Raw genomic sequence first — 19,773 nt, 5'->3', positions numbered from 1 at the left:
AATCTTAGCTGGAAGGTGTCTCATAGATCATTAAGAACGTCTCATGGACTAAAAAATGGCTGTTGTCACACACTTTCAACTGGTACGTGTCAACTCCCCCAAGTTACTTTGTCTTGGAGGAAAAGAAAATCACTATCAGAGTGTGGATGCCCGTGAGTAAGTGCACGGAGGTTAGTGTTTGGGGCTGGCCTGTTTCTGTGGCTGAAATTAACGCCAGTGAGTACAGGTCTTGGTGTTTATTGTTTGGAATCCATCAGAGCTTCTGTTCCCAACCCCAACTTTCACGGTCATGTTACTCACGCGCTCTGAAGTGAATTCTCTTGGCCGTCAGCCTAGATGAAGTGTGTGAAACGTGTTCATCAGCTAAGCATTCTTATTTCCAGTCATTTTAATAGGAGTTTGCATGGTACTAGGACTCTGTTACATTATGTGATATCACCCCTGGTCTCCCAATCTACTCTGGCTTGAGGTGCCTGGTTTTTGTTTTGTGGGTCTGTGCATCAGGTTAAGGTGTGTTTAACTTTTTTAACTAGACTGGACTTTTGACATGGCAGTTTTTGGGGTTCCTTAAGCTCAACTTATGCCACGTGCCTGGTGCAAAAGTTTCACAAAGCATTTGGGTTTTGAACCCAACCCCCTTTGCTTTGTTGAACTGGTAAATGTGTGTGAGTTAGAAAAGACAGGAGGGGAAGCAAGATGCTGAGCCTTGTTTCATTGATTGTATGTGGTCCTTGGCAAATTAAGAATGAAATTTACCCCAGCGTTGAAGGCCATGAGGAAGAGCTCACTTCGGGAATTCTTCTTGAGCATCTTGGGTATGAGCAGCCATCCCACAATCCCATCAACTGATCAATCAATCAATCAGTTACATACACATGGGACCAAAGAAGGAAGGACTTGCCACTGTGGAGACTCAAATACTGTACAGGCCACAATCTCTTCTCCTTAAAGCGGAGACAGCCTGGCTCTTGTAACGTGATTAGAAGGTAGGGTAAGTGTATCGAGAGGAGGAGAGGTCGGCTGGGCTCAAGGGCATGATTGAGCAAGAAATATCTTAAGGGGATCTATTCAAGAATCATATTATGAAACCATTATGGTTTCAAACTGTTTTAGTATCAAAATATGTTTTAAATTATGTGCAGAAACAAAATATATGAAACATGAAATCAGAGCTGCTCTGATTGAATTGAGACACATATACGACAGCGAAGAGTAGCCCAATGCACTCTGCCTCCCCTCATCTCATAGTAGGCCCACGACATCCCTGCAGAATTCCAAGGAATAAAGTATAAAGACCATCAGTCAGTGATTCTGCTTCCTGTAATGATGGAGTGGCTTGTTTTGGACCAACCCTCAATATTCTTCCAGAATCATACTCTAGAGCTGTACTGATCAATATGGTAACCACTAGCTAGTCCAAACTGAGATGTACTGTAAAACACATACCAGATTGCAAAGATTTAGTATGGAAAGAGATTATAAAATATCTTAATAAATTTTGTTATTGATTATACATTGAAATACTTATATTTTGGATACATTGGGTCAAAGAAAATACATTATTACAGTTAAATTCACCTGTTTCTTTTTACTTTAATGTGGATACCAGAAAATTAAAATTACTTAGGTGGCTCACATTTTGTTTCTATCGAATAGCACTGCTATAGATTAAGACAATGTTCACAATGTTCAGGATACAATCTAAAATTATTAGACATACAAAGAAACAGAAAAAAGTAGCCCATACTCACAAGAGAAGGCAATTAATAGAAACTGAATCCAAGATGATACATATGTTGGGATTAGCGCACAAGAATTTCAAAGCAGCTATTATAATTATGCCCAAAGACATAAGGAAAACTATGGTCATAATCAACACATAAGAAATCTCAGCAGAAAAAAAGAGACACTAAAAAAGAAACAAATTTTATGACTGAAAAATGCAATATCTTAAATTTTTAAAATTCATTCAGTGAGTCTAACAGCAGATTGGAGATGACAAAAGAAAGATCAGTGAACTTGAAGATAGAAGAATAGAAATTATCCGATCTGGAAAATGGAAAGAAAAGATTGTTGACAATGACAGAGACTCAGTGACCTGTGGAATAATATCAAGAATTCTAACATAAGTGTAATTGGAGTCACAGAAGGAGAGGAGACGGAGAATGGAGAAGAAAATAATCATTGAAGAAACAATGACTAAAAATTTCCCAGATTTAGTGAAAGATAGAGGTAATCAGGTTACATCTTGAGTATTTCAACTGAATTCCAGGTGAATTCAAAGCTCCAATGACAAAGCCCTCTGATCATTATACCAAGTGGGCCAGCGTAGCGCATTTGTGATTTTGCTACCCACAGATCTTGTAGGGGGGGATGCCAATGTGCTGCAAAACTCTCACCAGAAGATCATGTAGCAAAACACCCACAAAAAAGGTCACGTAAACAAGCATGCGGTAACAAAGATGCCAACTCTCTAAATTTGTCCTATGGAGCTGCTCTAAGCTGGGATAAAGAACATCGAGTATGTGTGTGTGGCTCCAGAATGCTCACAGAGTCATTGTGGTCTGACAGATCGCAGTCCCGCAGTCTTGCCGTGTTTGAACACAAGTTCAAGACAAACACACTTTAGACTGAAAGTAACTTCGGAAGCACATTCTTAGTATCACCTTAGAACAAGAGTCAGCAAACTTTTCTGTAAAGGGCTAGATCGTAAATATTTTTGGCTTTGCAGGCCACAGACAGTCTCTGATGTCTATTTTTCTTTTGTTTTGTATCTTTTAAAAATGTAAAGACCATTTTTAGCTCCTGTGCTATACAAAAACAATCTACAGGCCAGACTTGGCCCCTGAGCCCTGCCTTAGATTGTTACTTACCCTCGTTTTGCCCACTGAGATGTTGGGACTGCAACCTCAGCATGAGCCTGAGCTCTGAAGGTACCACCTCAGGGAATGCATTCTTATGTGATTGCAAAGGAGGGCACGTTATTATACTGAGTTACTTTTTGTTGCCCTTGTTCCAGACTCTTGTTAAAAGCATCCAGCACAGCGCTGAGCATGTCGCACAGCTTCAGTAATTTCATTCATTCAACATGTATTTATTGAGCACCTACCATTCACTAGATCCTGTTCAAGGAACCAAGGTGTTTAGAGGTGAGAAAGACAGACAGGCCTTTGCTCTCATGTAACTGGATAAATACTAGGTTTCTTCCTACCACTCTCCATCTGTCCCACCCCCTTCCATTCTTACCTGACTCTGTAAAATCATGTGGATCAGACTTAAAAAATGAGTGTTATTTCCAAAAGCAGAGGGGAAAATAAAATTGATAAAAGAGAACACAGCACTTGAAATTTACCTCAGAGCCTAGAAAAGAAGTGCCTGGATGTCTGCTCTAGGCTGGTTTTATTTGTTGGTTTGTTTATTTGGACCGTGTGACTTTGTACAGTTTCTTTTTTTTTTTTTTTTAAAGATTGGCACCTGGACTAACAACTGTTGCCAATCTTTTTTTTTTTTTTTTCCTGCTTTATCTCCCCAAACCCTCCCATACACAGTTGTATATCTTAGTTGTAGTCCTTCTAGTTGTGGGATGTGGGACGCCACCTCAATGTGGCCTGACGAGCGGTGCCATGTCCGCGCCCAGGATCTGAACCCTGGGCCGCCACAGCAGAGCGTGCGAACTTACCACTTGGCCATGGAGCCGGCCCCTGTACTGTTTCTTAAAGTAGACACATGAAAGTGAAGTGTGACGGCTTATCACACAGTATTTATTATTTGGCTAAAGAAATGTGTGATCTGATGGTAGATTTTAAAACTCCTGCAAATCCTGGTTTTTGTACACACACACACACACAATATACATACATACATACATATGTGTATATATATATACATACATACATACATACATATGTGTGTGTATATATATATACACATGCATGCATACATACATACATACATACATACACACACACATATTATGCTCAGATATTATACATATTGTTGTTAGTGCCCTGGAGTCGATTCCAATTCCTAGCAACCCCATGTACAGCAGAACAGAACCCTGCACGGTCTTATTGCACCATCCTCTCACCTTCCAGCACTACCGCAGACAATGCTCTGCTGCTATTCATAGGATTTTCATGGCCAGTTCTTTTGGAAGTTGGTGGCCAGATCCTTCTTCCTAGTCTTAGTCTGGAAGCTCCACTGAAACGTGTCCACCATAGGTGACCCTGCTGGCATTTGAAATACCGGTGGCATAGCTTTCAGCATCACAGCAACACACAGCTGCCACAGTATGACAACTGACAGATGGATGGTGTCTTTCCTGACCAGGAAGCAAACCTGGGCCATGAGTGTAATAGCACTGAATCTTAACCACTGGACCACCAGGGCTGGCTAATCTGTATACACATGCACACTCACACGCACACATTTGGACACTAAAACTTGAATTATTGTATAGCATGATCTAGTTATCATGAGTCTTTCTTAAGAACATATAGTAATATGGACTTAGGCTAATAAGTGAAGAAAAGTGATGATGTTGACCTTATAAAATGAGTGCTAGAGAACCAGAAAGAGATTTAGTCCATAAGTAAGAACTGAACTTGGATAAGTGAGGTATGGTTTGAAGGTATGTAAGGTCTGGAGAAAAAATGCCTGCTTCAGGTGGGGTAGGCATGATTGGAGGACAGACCTTATAACCTGGAAGAAAAGCCCAAGAACCCTATGGTGCAAACTTTCTTAAAGAAGGCAGAATGCAACCCACTGTTGAATCTGGCAAGGTGAAAGAGCCTTTCTATATTATTGTTACTCTTTGACCTTTAAAACAACAGAGACGTTTGTCTTTTTCCTTTATATTTTCTTTTATTTCCCCTGATCTCCCTTTAATTTTCTTCAACCCTCTTTTTCCATCAAGTTCCAGACAATTTCCTTTACCTTCCCAACTGCACACCATTAGCACCTCTTTATTCTAATCCTGCTCCTAGCTGTGTGGACACCTCTTCCAAATCCTGCCATAACCATATGGAATCTGGACTCTGACACACAGGGTAGTTGGCCTCTCTCCAGCATCTTGCACACCAACACAAACACATCGGCAAACCTGGCCCTGACATTGGCAGGAGAGGCAGGAATCACAGATCAGCTCAGCTGTTATGACTGTGGCCAGCAGCCTTCACCTTGCTGACCACAGTCTGCAGGGAAGAGGCCCCACCATCATCTGGCTTCCAAAGAGCAACCCCCTTCAGGAGCTGCCTTAAGGAGCTGTATGCCAGCTCCTTAAGACCCAGCCCCAGATAATCCTGGAGCAAGGAGGTGGGATATGACAGGGAGATGGGCTCATTCTGGAGCACATAGCTCATGCTGCACCAGATTTAATATTTTTGCAATCTTTTAGAGATTTTGACCACTTGAAAAGGCCATTCCAAGCTATTAGACATTTCCCTGTAGTATTTATGATTTGAACTTCTTCCCAGGCAGTACATGTTGTACTGTGCATCAAATTAGGCTGATTCAGAAAAGAATATTCAACATCTTACTGGCAATTGAATTGAATACTCATCTGCAAGGAAGTGTATTTGGATTTTAAATTTATCCTCTTTACTCAATTATCTTAACCAAATTTGCCCTGTTTTGGGTAAAATTGAATGGATTCCCTCATGTTTTTATAAAAGCATGTTCCCTGTATGTTTGTGTGTATGTGTGTGATCATGACTTAAGAATGAAGCCTGGAACATGTGGATCTTTAGGGTACAGCCAAGATCTGAAGAGATACCATTGTTTAATCTATTTGTAGCTGGTCTGAAACTTAAGGACTTTCTTTCCTGCTTTCCTCTAAAATAAAATAGGTAAATCTAGTTGTGAATAGCACCATTGGTCTACTCCATGCCTTACTGATGGTATATGAACAATGAGGAGACATTTACATTAGTTGAATTCCAGAACTTTTTTCTGACACTACCCAAATTTTTTAAGTTAAATAGTAAAAGTTCTGAAGCCTTTACTTATTTATCTAAATTAGGAAACATTCCAGATGGAGAAAGAGAAAGCATTTCAGAATGTTGTCTTGAATTAGAAAATTCTGGTTTTTTCTTTTCCTCCATACTTAACCCTTTAATCATTTGAACATCCCTCCCTTAGATCATTACAGAGGACAAGAGAATTCCCAGATACCAGTTTCACACTTAACAGGATTCTTCTGTTGAGAAATGCTTTGCCTGTAGACCCTGGGACCCATTAAGAGGTCCTTCTCTCTTCCTGACTTTGCTGAGTAATAAAATATGAAAAGCATTGAGCACTTGATGTTTGCATTTGTTTTTTATGTCACAATTATGGGAAAGGAACAGTAAATGGAAAAGGTGAAACTCAGTCTGCGGAATAAAAACAGTCAAGATTACGAAGTGATCCATCAGAAATGAAAGGGAAGTGTATGTTATCCAGGTTGTAGAAGAAATATCAGATCATAGAAGGAATGGCTCTTCAGTGAGGGTGGACAATGAAGAAGTCCTAACTTGTAATGTCTCTAGGGATATTTCAGAAATGAGCTTAGGATGTGCTTGGTGGCAGCCTTGCAGGATAGTTTCTTCCCCTTGGGTGCTAATGAAGGTCACTCCTGGCAGAGTTCTGCACTGGCTGGCACTCTTACAGGAATGAACAGTCCATAGATAGCAATTTGTCCTAGGGATGGATCATTTTTTTCTCCTTACAGGTACATATTTATATATAAAGACATTGAAAGTAAAAAGATGGAAAAAGATATACCATTCAGACATAAAACATAAAAAAAGCAGGAGTGCCTATAAAAATATCAGACGAAATAGATTTTAAAACAAAAAGTCACTAGAGATTAAAAAGGAACATTTTATAATGATAAAAGGACAATTCATCAGTTATAAACGTGTACCTAACAACACAGCCCTAAAATACAGAAAAATTTAACAGAATGAAAAGAGGAATAGAATAGACTGTTCAGCAATAAAAGTTAGACACTTTAATACCCAACTTTCAAAAGGGACTTTTAAAACTAGGAAGACCAAAAGGAAATATAAGACTTGAACAACACTATAACCCAACTAGACTTAATAGATGTCTATAGAACATTCCACCCAACAACAGCAGAATATATATTCTTCTCATTTGCACATGAAGCATTCTTCATATGCCTATTGACTATATGCTAGGCCATTAAATGAGCCTCGGCCAATGTAAAAGGACTGAAATGATACAAAGTATACTCTTCAACCACAATGGAATAAAATTAGAAATCAACAACAGAAAGAAATTTTGGAATTTCACAATTACATGAAAATTAAACAAAACACTTCCTAGATAACCAATGGGTCAAAGAGAAATCAGAAGCAAATTTAGAAAATACCTTGAGAGGTATGAAAGTGACACAACATGCCAAAGCTTAAGGAATGCAGGTAAAGCAGCCCTCAGGGGGGAATTTATAGCTGTAAACACCTATTTTAAAAAAGAAGAAATATTTCAAATCAATTACTAACCTTCCACATTAAGACTCTGGAAAAGAAGAGCAACTAAAACTAAAGCAAGCAGAAAGAAGGAAATAATAAATATTAGAGCAGAAATTAATGAAACAGGGAATAGAAAAATAAGGGAAACCAAAAGTTGACTATATCAAGAGAACAAAAAAATTGACAAACTTAGCTAGATCAACCAAGAAAAAAATGAAAGAAGACGCAAATTACTAAAATCAGAAATGAAAGAGGGGACATTACTACAGACCTTGCAGAAAAAAACAAGATTGTAAAGGAATACTGTGAACAATTGTATACCAATGAACTGTATGCCGATAAATTAGATAACTAACATGAAATGGACGAATTCTTAGAAAGATGCAAACTACCAAAACTGAATAAAGAGGAAATAGAAATATTAACAGAACTATAACAAGTAAAGAGATTGAATTACTAATCAAAGAACTTCCCACAAAGAAAAGCCCAGGACCAGGAGCCTTCACTTGTGAACTCTAACAAGGATTTAAAGCAAAATTAACTCAATTCTTCACAAACTCTCCCCAAAAAAGAGAGGGACTATTTCTAAACTCATTCTATGAGGTCGGTATTACCCTGATACTAAAACAAAACAAAGACATCACAAGAAAGAAATAGTAGAAACCGATATCTCTTATGAATATTGATGCAAAAATCTTCAACAAAATACAAGCAAACTGAATGTAGCAACATATAAAAGGATTATACATAATGACCAAGTGGAACTTATCCCAAGAATGCAAGATTGGCTTATCATCTGAAAATCAATTACTGTAATACACTATATCAATAAAATACTTTTTAAAAAACAACATGATCATCTCAATGGACACAGAAAAAGACTTTGACAAAATCCATGACCCTTTTATGATAAAAAGACTCAACAAACTATGATTGAAAAAGAACTTCCTCAACTTGATAAAGGGCATCTACAAAAGCCCACATCATATTTAATGATGAAAGACTGAATGACTTCATGGTAAGATCAAGAATAAGACACAATATCTATTCTTGCCACTTATATTCAACTAGTGGTTCTATTGTATTGGAGATTCTTGCCAGGGCATTTAGACAAGAAAATGAAATAAAAAGTATCTATATTGAAAGTGAAGAAGTAAAACTATCTCTATTTGCAGGTGAATGATCTTGTACATAGGAAATTCTAAGGATTCCACTAAAAAACTATTAGAACTAATAAATACAAGATTGCAAGATACAAGATCAACAAACAAAAATCAGTTGTATTTCTATACAGTAGTAATGAACTAGCCAAACATGAAGTTAAGAAAACAATTCTATTTACAATAGCATCAAAAAGAATAGAATATTTAGGAATAATTACAAAAGAAGTGCAAAACTCATACTCGGTAAACTTCAGAACATGTTAAAACAAATTTTAAAAGATCTCAATAAGTAGAAAGATATCCCATGTTCATGGATCAGAATCCTTAATGCTTTTAAGATGGCAATACTCCACAAATTGCTCTTCAGATTCAATGCGGTCTCTGTCAAAATTCCAGCTGTGTTTATTGTACAAATGGACAAGCTGATCCTAAAATTAAAATGGAATTGCAAAGGGCCCAAATATCAAAACAATCTTAAAAAAGAGGAACAAAGTTGGAGGGCTCACAATTCCTGATTTCAGAACTTACTACAAAGCTACAGTAATCAAGCCAGTGTGATACTGAAATAAGATAGATGTATGGAATATAACTGAGAGTCCATAAATAAACCCATATGTTTTGAGGCAACTGATTGTTGATAAGGTTGCCAAGAGCATTCAGTGAGGAAAGAACAGTCTTCAACAATTGGTATTATGACAACTGAATATCCACATGCAGAAGAATAAAGTTGGACACATACCTCAGACCATATACGAAAAGTAGTTCAAAATGGATCAAATACCTTAAGAGCTAAATGTATAAAATTCTTAGAAGAAAACAGAAAAAAAGCTATATGACCTTGGATTTGGCAATGATTTCTTAGATATAAAAGCAAAAGTACAAGCAACAAAAGAAAAAAATAGATAAATTGGGCTTCATCAAAATTATATGTGCTTCAGAAGACATTATCAAGAAAATAAGAAGACAACCGACAGAATGGAAGGAAATATTTTCAAATCATTTAACTGATAAGAGACCTATCTCTAGACTATATAAAGAACTATTCCAACTCAATAATAAAGTGACATATAATCCGGTTATAAATGAAGCAAAGGATCTGAGCAGACATTTCTCCAAAGATAGACAAATATCCAATAAGCACAGAAATATATGCTCAATGTGATGAGTCATCAGGGAAATACAAATCAAAACCATAAGGAAATACGCTTCACACCCACTAGGATGGCTAGTTTTTAAAACGGCCGATAATAACAACTGTTGAGGAAGATATGGAGAAATCAGAACGCTCATACACTGGGTGGGAATGTTAAATGGTGCAGCCACTTTTAAAAATAGTCTGGCTGTTCCTCAAAAAGTTAGACATTGAGTTAACATTTGACACGATAATTCCACTCCTAGCTATATAAAGAATAATGAAAACATGTCCACGCAAGAACTTGTACACACATGTTGACAGCATCATTATTTATAATAGCCAAAAGGTAGAAACATGGCAAATGTTCATCTACTAAACAATGGACAAAGAAATGTGATATATCCATACAATAGAATCTTATACAGCCTTTAAAAGGAACAAAGCACTGACACGTGCTACAACATGTATGAACCTTGAAACGTTATGCGAAGTGAAAGAGACCTGACATTACAGGCCACATATCATAGACTTCCATTTATATGAAATATTCATAAGAGGCAAACCCAAAGAGACCAAAAGCAGATGGGTGGTTGCCTGGGGCTAAGGAAGAAGTCAGGGGAGGGAATTGGGGGTTGATATCTAAAGTATACAGAGTTTCTTTAGGCATAATAAAACTATTCTAGATTGTGGTAAAAGCCATTAAGTGTATACTTTAACTGGTTGAATTGTGTGGTGTGTGAGCTATGTCTCAATAAAGCTGTTAAAAAATAAACACACAAAAAGGCACACATTTATTATTGCAGGCTCTTGGGGCTCTAAGCAGCAGCCTGCAGCAGGTTCCCATGAGTACAGCGACTGGCAGGCCAGCCCCCTCCCCCAGGACACAGGGGGAGCTTGGGACAGTCAGAGTCTCGGCCGCCATGTCCTAAGTGTCCCCTCTCAAACAAGCATCACTGGATCTTATTTTAGCAGCCACCCTTTTCATGCCAGGGCTGCTTATCTCACCTGTCCTCTCTTACCACAAATTGCCAGCTCTCTCCCTGAGCCTCTGGTTGGGATTCTTGGACACAGAATTGATGAGTGCAGACAGTTGCCATCCAATTGGTCCTATTTGAGTTGATCTCTCCCCTTGGCTGCCTCCCAGGCCTTCCCGTGTTCTCCACGCCTTTCCTCTGGAGAGGCTTTCTAGAAAGTAAGGTATATGCCCAACATAATAGCCATTTCCCAGAGACGCTGACAAATGAGGCTGAAAGTCCTTCTCCCCATGCCAGCCATCATCCTTGTAGCCTCACAGAAAAGCCAGCCCCTAGCATCAAATTGGAGGCACCTCCCAGGTAGGCGGGCTGGGTTTGCAATCAGGAGGCAGGGACACCCCTCCCCCCACCACTGGTGTTCTCCACACCTCTCACTGGCAGGGGGACACGGGGAAGGGGGCTGATGCCTGTATGTCTGAGTGGTGGTTTGTGCATCCATAACATGAAGAGAATAATGATACCATTTGGTAATCCACCTATTTGTTTACTTGGTTGTTTCTTTTTAGTATTTATACCATATACTACCATGTTCCCAAAGGATTTGACATTGCTACTTAATGTCATCCCCCTACCCTATCTACCTCGCAGAGTTTAGTACTGGACAGGATGAGAAAGGGCTTTGTAAACTGAAAAGGGAGGCCGGTCTCCAGGACAAGGATCCCCACTCTGGGGTCCTTCTAGACCATGCAGACCCGCCTGTCCTCCTGGTAGCCACAGCTCACCCAAGTCTGTCAAATCCTACCCCAAAAAAAGCCCTGTCCCTCCTTTCTCCTCACCCATGGCACTTCTTCCCGAAATCTCAAAACAGAAATGTCAGGATAAGAATGAGCAAACCTTACATGCTGTTGAGACAATTAAAATAAGAATTTGACAAAAGCTGTGGCCAGGACCCCTTCATACAAAGACAGGATCATTCTTTCCAGAGTGATGTAAATTGCTTAAATAACCAAGCACATCCCTTATGGTAGCATTTTGCATCTGTTCCTCCCTAAGAAACCACCTGAGCCTTTCTAGAAAGACCCCACCTAGGCTGGATCCATAAGCCTTCAGAGGGGCACCAGTGAGAGCCAGCATCTTGGCTCTTGGGTTATTTTGGACCATCTGTGTGCCTGCATGCCTGGCCTTGGCTCGGCCTTGTTGTGCTTTTGAAGACTGAGTTCCCTCAGTACCTTGAGGATCTTCTGTTTACAAACATCTCAATTGTTTGGGGTTTCCCCATGGTGCATAGCATTATTATTCTTGTGCCCCTGGGCACAGGGAGCATTAGCTACGAGATATGCCAGCTTTTCCTATTCCAAGGAACCTCTATGTGCCTACACATTTAGGCTAAGGGACCATTGTGTCAAGGGAGAGGTGGAATGAAGGATTTCTTTGGTGAGCCGAAGACATTGCCCTGAGAGGAAAGAGATTTAACCTCTCTTGTGTGGGAATGAGTTGGTGGGGTCCTTTCCTGAGAGAAGTTTTGATCCTAGAGGAATAAGAAGAACAACTAGGTGTCAGGCACATGAGGGAGCAGGATGCAGAGCAGGTGGAGGGAGTCAGCACAGTCTGAAGCCACACTTGGCTCCTTCCTCAGTTCTGCTTGGGACCCTCCCTTAGAGGCTCTTACAGAGTGGCCTAAAATCTAAGGATTTGCAAGTAAAATCGATCAGGCTGCTTGTTAATGTCAACGAAAATAATCCATAACCAATCTATAAATGAAAATTTGGGTGAATTTATTCTGAGCTAAAATGTGAGGACCATGACCAGGGCCTTTCTTCCCGAAGGAAGAAAGGGCACCAAAGAAGGGGGGTGCACAGAGTGGTTATATACCCCCAAAGAGGATGTTTCACATATGATCGAAATGTCCCTTTTACAATAATCTCGAGACTGCTCTGTCGGCACAGCGATTGATGGACACAGCAGGTAGGTCTGCTGTCTCGATGGACACAGCAGGGCAGCAGGTCTGTTGTCTCGAGCTGGGTGATCACAGGTGAGCTGGGTGGTCAAAGGTGAGCACAGCAATCAGTTCCTAGCCCAAGGAAAGATGCTTATCCTTAAGGAAATGCCAATGTGGGGGGAGGTTGCACCTTTATCTTAAGGCCATTTGTTCTTGCCATAGTAAATGTTTAAAGCAGATATACAATGCATGCTCAATGGCCATGTCATCCCCTTTTGGAAAAACAAAGTCAGGCCGAATTAGGTTTACACCAAATGGCTTCCTCATATACTCCAATATATCCTGTTGCTTGCCATTTCTATTTGTCCTTGGCCAAGGCCACCTATGCCAGTTTGCATACTGGCAATGGTGCGTGACATCGTGTTCTTCATTCCAAGCCCAGCTGTGGTGTTCCCTTCCCCAGGGGCTTCTGGTGCTCTCAAGGTGAGGCTGTGCATCCTGTATCACAGTGCCAAGTGCTGGCCAAGCCCACAAAGGGCAAGTCTTATATGCCTCCCACCAGCCAGCTGGCCAAGCTTCCGCCGTTTGTACACAGTAGCATTGATCACAACAACACTTCCCACAACAGGGCCCATGGCAAGTTTAGAGGGAGGAAGGACTCCGTGGTCATGTCAGAAAGGGAAGTGCTGGGTCAAACAGAGCCGCATGGGGCTCATTGCTGCACAGTCCCTCGCCGACACACTTTGAATGTGCCACTGTGAGAACACTGCGATTGTGCTGTTTCCCCAGGAGAAGTTTTATCTTGGAAGCTGACCTTCTTAAATCTTCTAGAAACAGGTGCGCCCGGCAGGAGGTTTGAGGGGCCACCACCCTGCAAGATGAACTGTTCAGGGTGACCCTCTGCCTCCAATGGAAAAGTACACTCAGTCAACCTCTTCCTACCACTGAGGAGACGATCAAGTGTGGTGGGAGGCAGGAGACCACCCCGTTAGCTAATGACATGCTGCAAATGGAACTCCTGCCCCACCAGCCCCCAAGCTGGTCTGAAGCCTTGGCTACAGCATGGAAATGCAAAGGAGGTGACCTGGGACCACCACCTTCCAAAGCTCTTTGGGCCTTATCCTTAGTGAAGCAGAATTCTGGACTCGGAAAATGTGCACATGAAGGTTCTTTGATCCCAGGCAATAGGAAGTGTATCCAAAAATGTACCAAAAGGATAAGAGTATGCAGAAAGGATTTGGAGTAGCTCCCCAAACTGAAGAGACACTGAAAAGCAGGGCTTAGGGAGGGGATCGCAAAGCCAGCTCCAGTGGACAAGCTCTATAGGGCACTGTGAGTATGCTGCCTCTCCTCCAGGAGCTGCTCTGCTCAGAATCCAGGTTCCTGGAGAAGGTCCAATCAGCCTGGCTCTGCTCACATGCTCTCCAGGGTCGTGGCATTGACACTCAAACGAAAGCTGAGACGTTCTCACCAGAGGAAGGAAGACAACGCTGGGCAGGCAAAAACAGCAGACGTGTCCTCCACCCCAAACACGTAGAGACATGCTGATGTCATGATCAAACCGAGACTAGGAAAGACCATCCAACGGACAGTGTCCAGCTAGGATGAGAGCCGGCAGTCTATTAGCAGGCGGGCTACTGTACTGGAAAATTCCTGTGTCCTGGTGATAGAGGCAGCCCAACGAGAATGTTACTCTTGGATGTGAACTTTCAACATCAGCAGCTGTACAATTCTCAAAGCATGAGAGTTTTTTTCCAAACTCTCAGTGACTGGGTGTGGTACAACCTGTTACCGAACCCGGGCTTCTCCTGGTTATTTTAACCCCCAAATTGTACCAACATAAGCGCCAGCTCCTGGAATGTAACCTGATCAGGTGTGAGGGCTGAAAAGAAATGTCTCTGGGTCCAGTGATCTCATCAGCTGCTGGTTAAACTCTACTCACTTGTCCTTCTGCTTCCCTGCTGAGAATTCAGTTTGTTCCTATAAATCTCAGAGAAACATTTTTTTCTCTCCAAAGAATATTTGGAAAGGAATTTATTGTAAAAGCAAAGAATCTTAAAACTGAGAACTTGTGTTCTTCTTGATGAGATGTAACTTATAGAGGTAGCGGAAACCCAGAGTGAGGCGGGAGTGGGCCAGTCCGTTCCTGCCTTCCCAGCAGTAAGCAGAGAAGGGAGGCAGGGGCTGGGAAGTTGGGGTGGTTACCCTATTTTATAGATGAAGACTTTGAGGTGCTTAGTTGTCAAGTAACTTACCCACAATCATATTGGTGGCAAGTAGAACTCAAACCAAAGTTTTCCAACTTTAAATTAGACATTTTCTACTACACTATTCTCATTTTTAAAATAATACAACCTGCTTCTACCATGGCATGAAAAAGAATCCTTTATGACCAGGACACCTTTAAATAGATGTTCAAAAGTGGGAAAAGAGAAGTCAGCAGATGGCATTGTAGTGGACATCATGTCAGAGGGGGAGTGAGAGGAAGCTGTGGTGGTCCCCTCTCTGAAAGTGAAGCTCACAGCAGCAGTGTGAAGTTTTGAAATTAAACACTAGAGCAATTTTACTAAATGCTACAGCTGAGTTTTCTGGCTTGTTCTTAGTGTTATCTGGACCAATGCTGGAAAAGAAAGTACAATTCAGGAATTCAGCCATCTAAGACGAGGGGTTCAGATTGAAGGTGCTTTCCTAGGAGGCCTGTGGATGTGCAGAGTCTCAGGGGGCAGGGAGAGATGCTTGCAGGGGTGCTGTCCTGTGAAGACCAAAACAACTCAATCTTGACCCCAACGAGTTGTCAGGCTCCGAGAGGCTGGGAGGGACCCTCGCACTCTCTCACTCAGACCCAAGTGAGCAGTGGCACAAGTTACAGGCACTGGACAGGTGAGAGGTTGTCTGTGGCCCAGGTCTGAGATTATCTGGGTAAGAAGTTAAACCTGCCCAATCAAGCAGCAAACCCATAGCCTCTGACACCTCCAGTGTGTCCATTGTGGCCAAACCATGAGCACCTCGGCCAAATGCCGGGTATGGGCAGACACCTCTGTCGCTCCCATTGCAATCATCTATATTGCTCTGTTACTGTTTTATTGTTCCTCTTCTTTTTCTTATTCTCTTCCCCACAAGGACAAGGACCTTGTCAGTGCCCCATTCATTCAACAGGTATTTGTAGAGAACCTACCAGTGTGCCAAGTGGGCACTGGAAACTTGGGTGTGTGGCTCTCTCTCCAGGATCCAGTAGCACCCAGAACCTAGGAGGGCTAGTAAGCCCTTTGAACGGATGAATGGATTATTTAGTACTGGTGGAGAGAAAGTACCTCAGCCATCCCTGAATTCCTCATTTCCATGGTCAGCAGCATTGCTTTGAAAATGAGGTTTAATTCCAGCACCATGAGCAGTTACCTGCTGGGGGGCAAATGTCTGGCCTGGACAGATGCTCTATTGACAAAAGGGTGGAAGTCTAAGGCTGGTTTGGGCCCCTGGTGTGTGTTTGTCCCCTGGTTAAACCATTCACCTTCCCTCAGTGCAGTCTGTGGTGGGCTTTATCCATGCTATGTCCTGCCCACAGCTCACCTTGACTTGACCTGGACCTGGCTCTGACTTTGACTTGACCCTGACCCCTCCCAGTAGCCCTTCCCATTCTGCTTGCTCAGCATCAGTGCTTGCAGTAATCTCTTACATTCTTCCTGCCCCTAGTCATACTTTACCATGGCCTTTATTTAAATAGATATGTTTTAAAGTTAGGAACAAAAGATCATTATATCCTTATTATGTAGAGGCACCAAGGCACACAATTTGTTAGGCTCATTAGTTAATCAGGAAAAGAGCAAAATGCTGTCTCCATATTACTCGGGTGGCCTCGTGTGGGGATTATTGAGATCACGGACTCAGTCAAGACAAGCATGGGTTCAGGACCCAGCGCCACCACTACCTACAGGCAAATTCATGGACAAGTTACCTGATCTCACCATCTATAAATTGGGAAATTAGAACCTCTCTCATAGAAGTCTTGAGAAGATTAGGTAAAGTAATGCCTGTAAATTCCTGCATACCAAGAAAGCACTCGATGAATGCTAGCCAAAACCATCATCACTGCTCAGCTACAAAACTATATTAATGATAAACATCAGCCAGCTGGTGGTCCCTAGCATTTTATGGGTTATCCATAATTTCTTAAGACACCACACACACACACACACTTTTAATACAGTGTATAACTACGTAATTTGTCACCCATGCTGGTATTTTCCAGGTAATAAAAGAATGGAGGAAGGTCCTAGTGTGTGTTAATGTTCCCCTTCTTGTCAGAACAAGTTTATAAGTTTATATAATTTATATGTATTTCAGGGCAAATTGAAATAGCAGAACAATCTCAAGTTGTTCATTTCTAACCTCATGAATGTTTCTAAGTCTAGATTTGTGATCTTCAGATAATATTATCAGCAGGATGGGGTAAGGACTTAGGGAGGAAAAGGGGTTATGAAAAAGTTTCAATGTCATTCAAACCCCAAGATTGGGTTACAGGCTCAGTGCATGACTGGAAGCTTCACAGATGCATCGTGCCCAGGTGGCTCATTACAAACCCAGCTGGAGAGATGGTGGGAAGTAACAGTAAGGAAGTTATGCTTGATGTGGATGGATGTAAAATGCTGGATTCTGCCAGCACTTCTGCCTGCTAACCTTTACTTGAATTTAAATACCACTGAAGGAGGGAACTTGGTGAAATACAAGTACATAATTTCCAAGGGGAATTCCTTATGGCAGTAAGAGCAGAAATTAGCACTGCGGAGGTAATGAATGTGCCCTGGCCCGCACCAAGCAGATGGCTCTGTCATGCTTTCTCTTCCATGACTTCTAATCCACTTCCTGGGAAGGGAACGCTCCTTGACCTCTTAGAGAAAGCTTTATACTAAATCTTGAGAAAAAAGTTTCAGCTGCACCTGCCCAGTGAGTTGTCAAGGAGGACAAAGGGTGACCTGAGGTCCAGCTGTTCTCAGAGAGCTAGTTAAAAACAAGACATGGGCTTTGGGTGATTATTTTCATTGCGTATGCGTTGATTGTACTGTGCCAGAATCCCCTGGGGTCTTGTTAACCAACAGATTGCTGACCCACTCCCAGAGTTTCTGATTCACTAGATCTAGGGAGGGGCCTGAGAATCTGCATTTGTAACAAGTTCTCTAATCATGCTGGTCCAGGCACCACACTGGGAACTACTGGCATGTGATAACAAAGGTGACTGGAAATTTTAACTCAAGAAGTATGGTGAGAACAACCAGCTTCAGTGGATTGGGTCCTGTGACTTGAATTCGACAGCAGATGCAAAAATTTTCCAGTAGAAAGAGAGTAGGGCTAATCCAGGAAGGAAAGGTAGTTAGTTATCTCATCTTCTGAGAGATAGAGTTCTAGAAGGCCCAAACCCCAGACCATTGAGGGGAGAGGGCAACTGGGCCAGAACTCTAACCAAGTCGAGAATGCAGGCGGGCCCTCACAGAGGCTCCAGGCCTTGTACAGCAGAGGCCCCAGTGACTTGGAGATGGAGATGGAAGATCAGACAGCTGGTCACCCAAGTTTATTGACAAAGCAATCCCTACTTGCTGTTCTCTCAGAAGATAAAGAATGCAGTGAAAGGGTCCATTACTCTGTCTTCAATTCTTACAAAGCAGGAAGGAGGAGTCATTGGTCTGACAGTGACAAAAACCTGGAAGCAATGACTAACCGTATCATTTTTCAGTTTACCACAGTCAGGAAAGGGAACTCTGAGCAAGAGTAAGCGCAGACCCCTCTACTTTTAGGAAACAGAATAAATAAAGGTCAAAGTAGAGCTAGTTCTGAGTCCATAGCTAATGAAGGTCAGTACCACTCAGCAGGTAGAGGAAGTTCTGGAAGATTCAATTCTGACTCCATAATCATGGACAGACCCAACAAAACGTAAGAGGGAAAACAGGCACAGGACGAAGGGCTACCCAGCAGCTCTAGATGAGCCACGTGTAAAGGCATAATAACTCCAGGGGAAAGGGGCACATGGCAAGGGGCAAGTAGAGAAATGGTTTGGAACATCAGCAGAGCACTTAGGCCAGGCAGGCAGAGGCCTGCAACTAAACCCTGCTTACTGACGGTTCAGCAAAGATGGCTTATTGTTGTTTATTAAATTAACCTTCAAAGTAAGATAAACTGGGAAGGATAAGCACAGTAAGGCCAAAATGCTGCTCCAACCCAGGGCTGCTTTTCAACGAGGAGAACGGGGTTAAAACCAGGACAAGTGGAAGAAAGCACACAGGGCCTGGCAGCCAAGAGCAATACGGAGAAGGTAGTGCGCGAGCCCAGGAAGCAGTGTGTCCAGGTTCAAGAACAAGGGCTCAGCTGTGGGTTCCCATCCCAGCTCCTCTGTTGCCACTGGAGGACCTAGGCCAGGCCACTCAGCCTCCTTAAAACAAGGGCACAGGCAGCACCCACCTCATAAGGCTGTCATGAGAACAGTATGAGTTAATACAAATGAATTGCTTAGGACAGTTCCTGGCACACAGTAAGTGCTAAATATGTCATTTTTATGATCACTGTTATCATTGTGATTTTTTAGAAGTGTCCCAAACCCCATTCCAGGAGGAAATCCAATCCAAGATGCTACAGAACTCTACAGATATTACCTCCAAGGCTCTGTTGATTGGTTCTGTGAAATTGTGGCCGATGAGAGAAAAGCCAGAAGTCTGAGGGTGGGTTCCAATTTCCCAAATGGATAAATGGGTGGGTCCAAGGAACACAGCCTCTGCCTGCTGTCAACCCCTAGCACAACTGGAGGACAAATGAATGATTCAAACATATGGTTTGTGTGCAATTTAGAAAAGAAGGCTGTGTGCGTGCCCACAATGGGAGAGGGTTTAATGAGAACACTCTGTGCCTGTCAGACAGTGTTACTGGGGCAGTGGGTTAGGTCAGCAGTTAGCAAGTCTCCGTGATATTGCTGTGGATGAAGCAGGAAAACAGGGGTGGGCCGATGACCCATTACCATAGAGCTACCACTAGATCCAGGTATCCTCTGTCCGTGTCCAGGGAGGCCCCTGTCTGCAGCTCTCCTTTGGAGTTTGTCCACCTCCTGTCA

The 19,773-nt window shown here is 42.1% G+C and overlaps 1 protein-coding gene and 1 long non-coding RNA gene across 12 annotated transcripts in view; one reads left to right on the top strand and one right to left on the bottom strand.

The window, feature by feature from the left end:
* The window catches only part of ADAMTS17 (ADAM metallopeptidase with thrombospondin type 1 motif 17), a 338,494-nt gene that overhangs the window by 272,038 nt on the left and 46,683 nt on the right, over positions 1 to 19,773 (top strand). Inside the window, exon 21 of one of the 11 annotated variants that reach the window (XM_023651382.2) lies at positions 6,139 to 6,304. The exons of 9 other annotated variants lie outside the window; for them this stretch is intronic. In XM_023651382.2, coding sequence (XP_023507150.1) covers positions 6,139 to 6,238 — 100 coding nt within the window. In that variant the 3' untranslated portion in view covers positions 6,239 to 6,304. Of the gene's footprint in view, positions 1 to 6,138; positions 6,305 to 19,773 lie in introns of those variants that run through there. One more of the 11 variants, XM_070268270.1, reaches the window with a different exon arrangement.
* Positions 1 to 19,773, bottom strand: part of LOC138924287 (uncharacterized) — a 70,654-nt gene that overhangs the window by 37,218 nt on the left and 13,663 nt on the right. The window lies entirely within an intron of this gene.

Source organism: Equus caballus, chromosome 1, assembly GCF_041296265.1.
Source record: "Equus caballus isolate H_3958 breed thoroughbred chromosome 1, TB-T2T, whole genome shotgun sequence".
Lineage (NCBI taxonomy): Eukaryota > Metazoa > Chordata > Mammalia > Perissodactyla > Equidae > Equus > Equus caballus.
The sequence above is the reverse complement of the archived record's forward strand: the minus strand, read 5'-3'. Positions and strand labels throughout refer to the sequence as shown.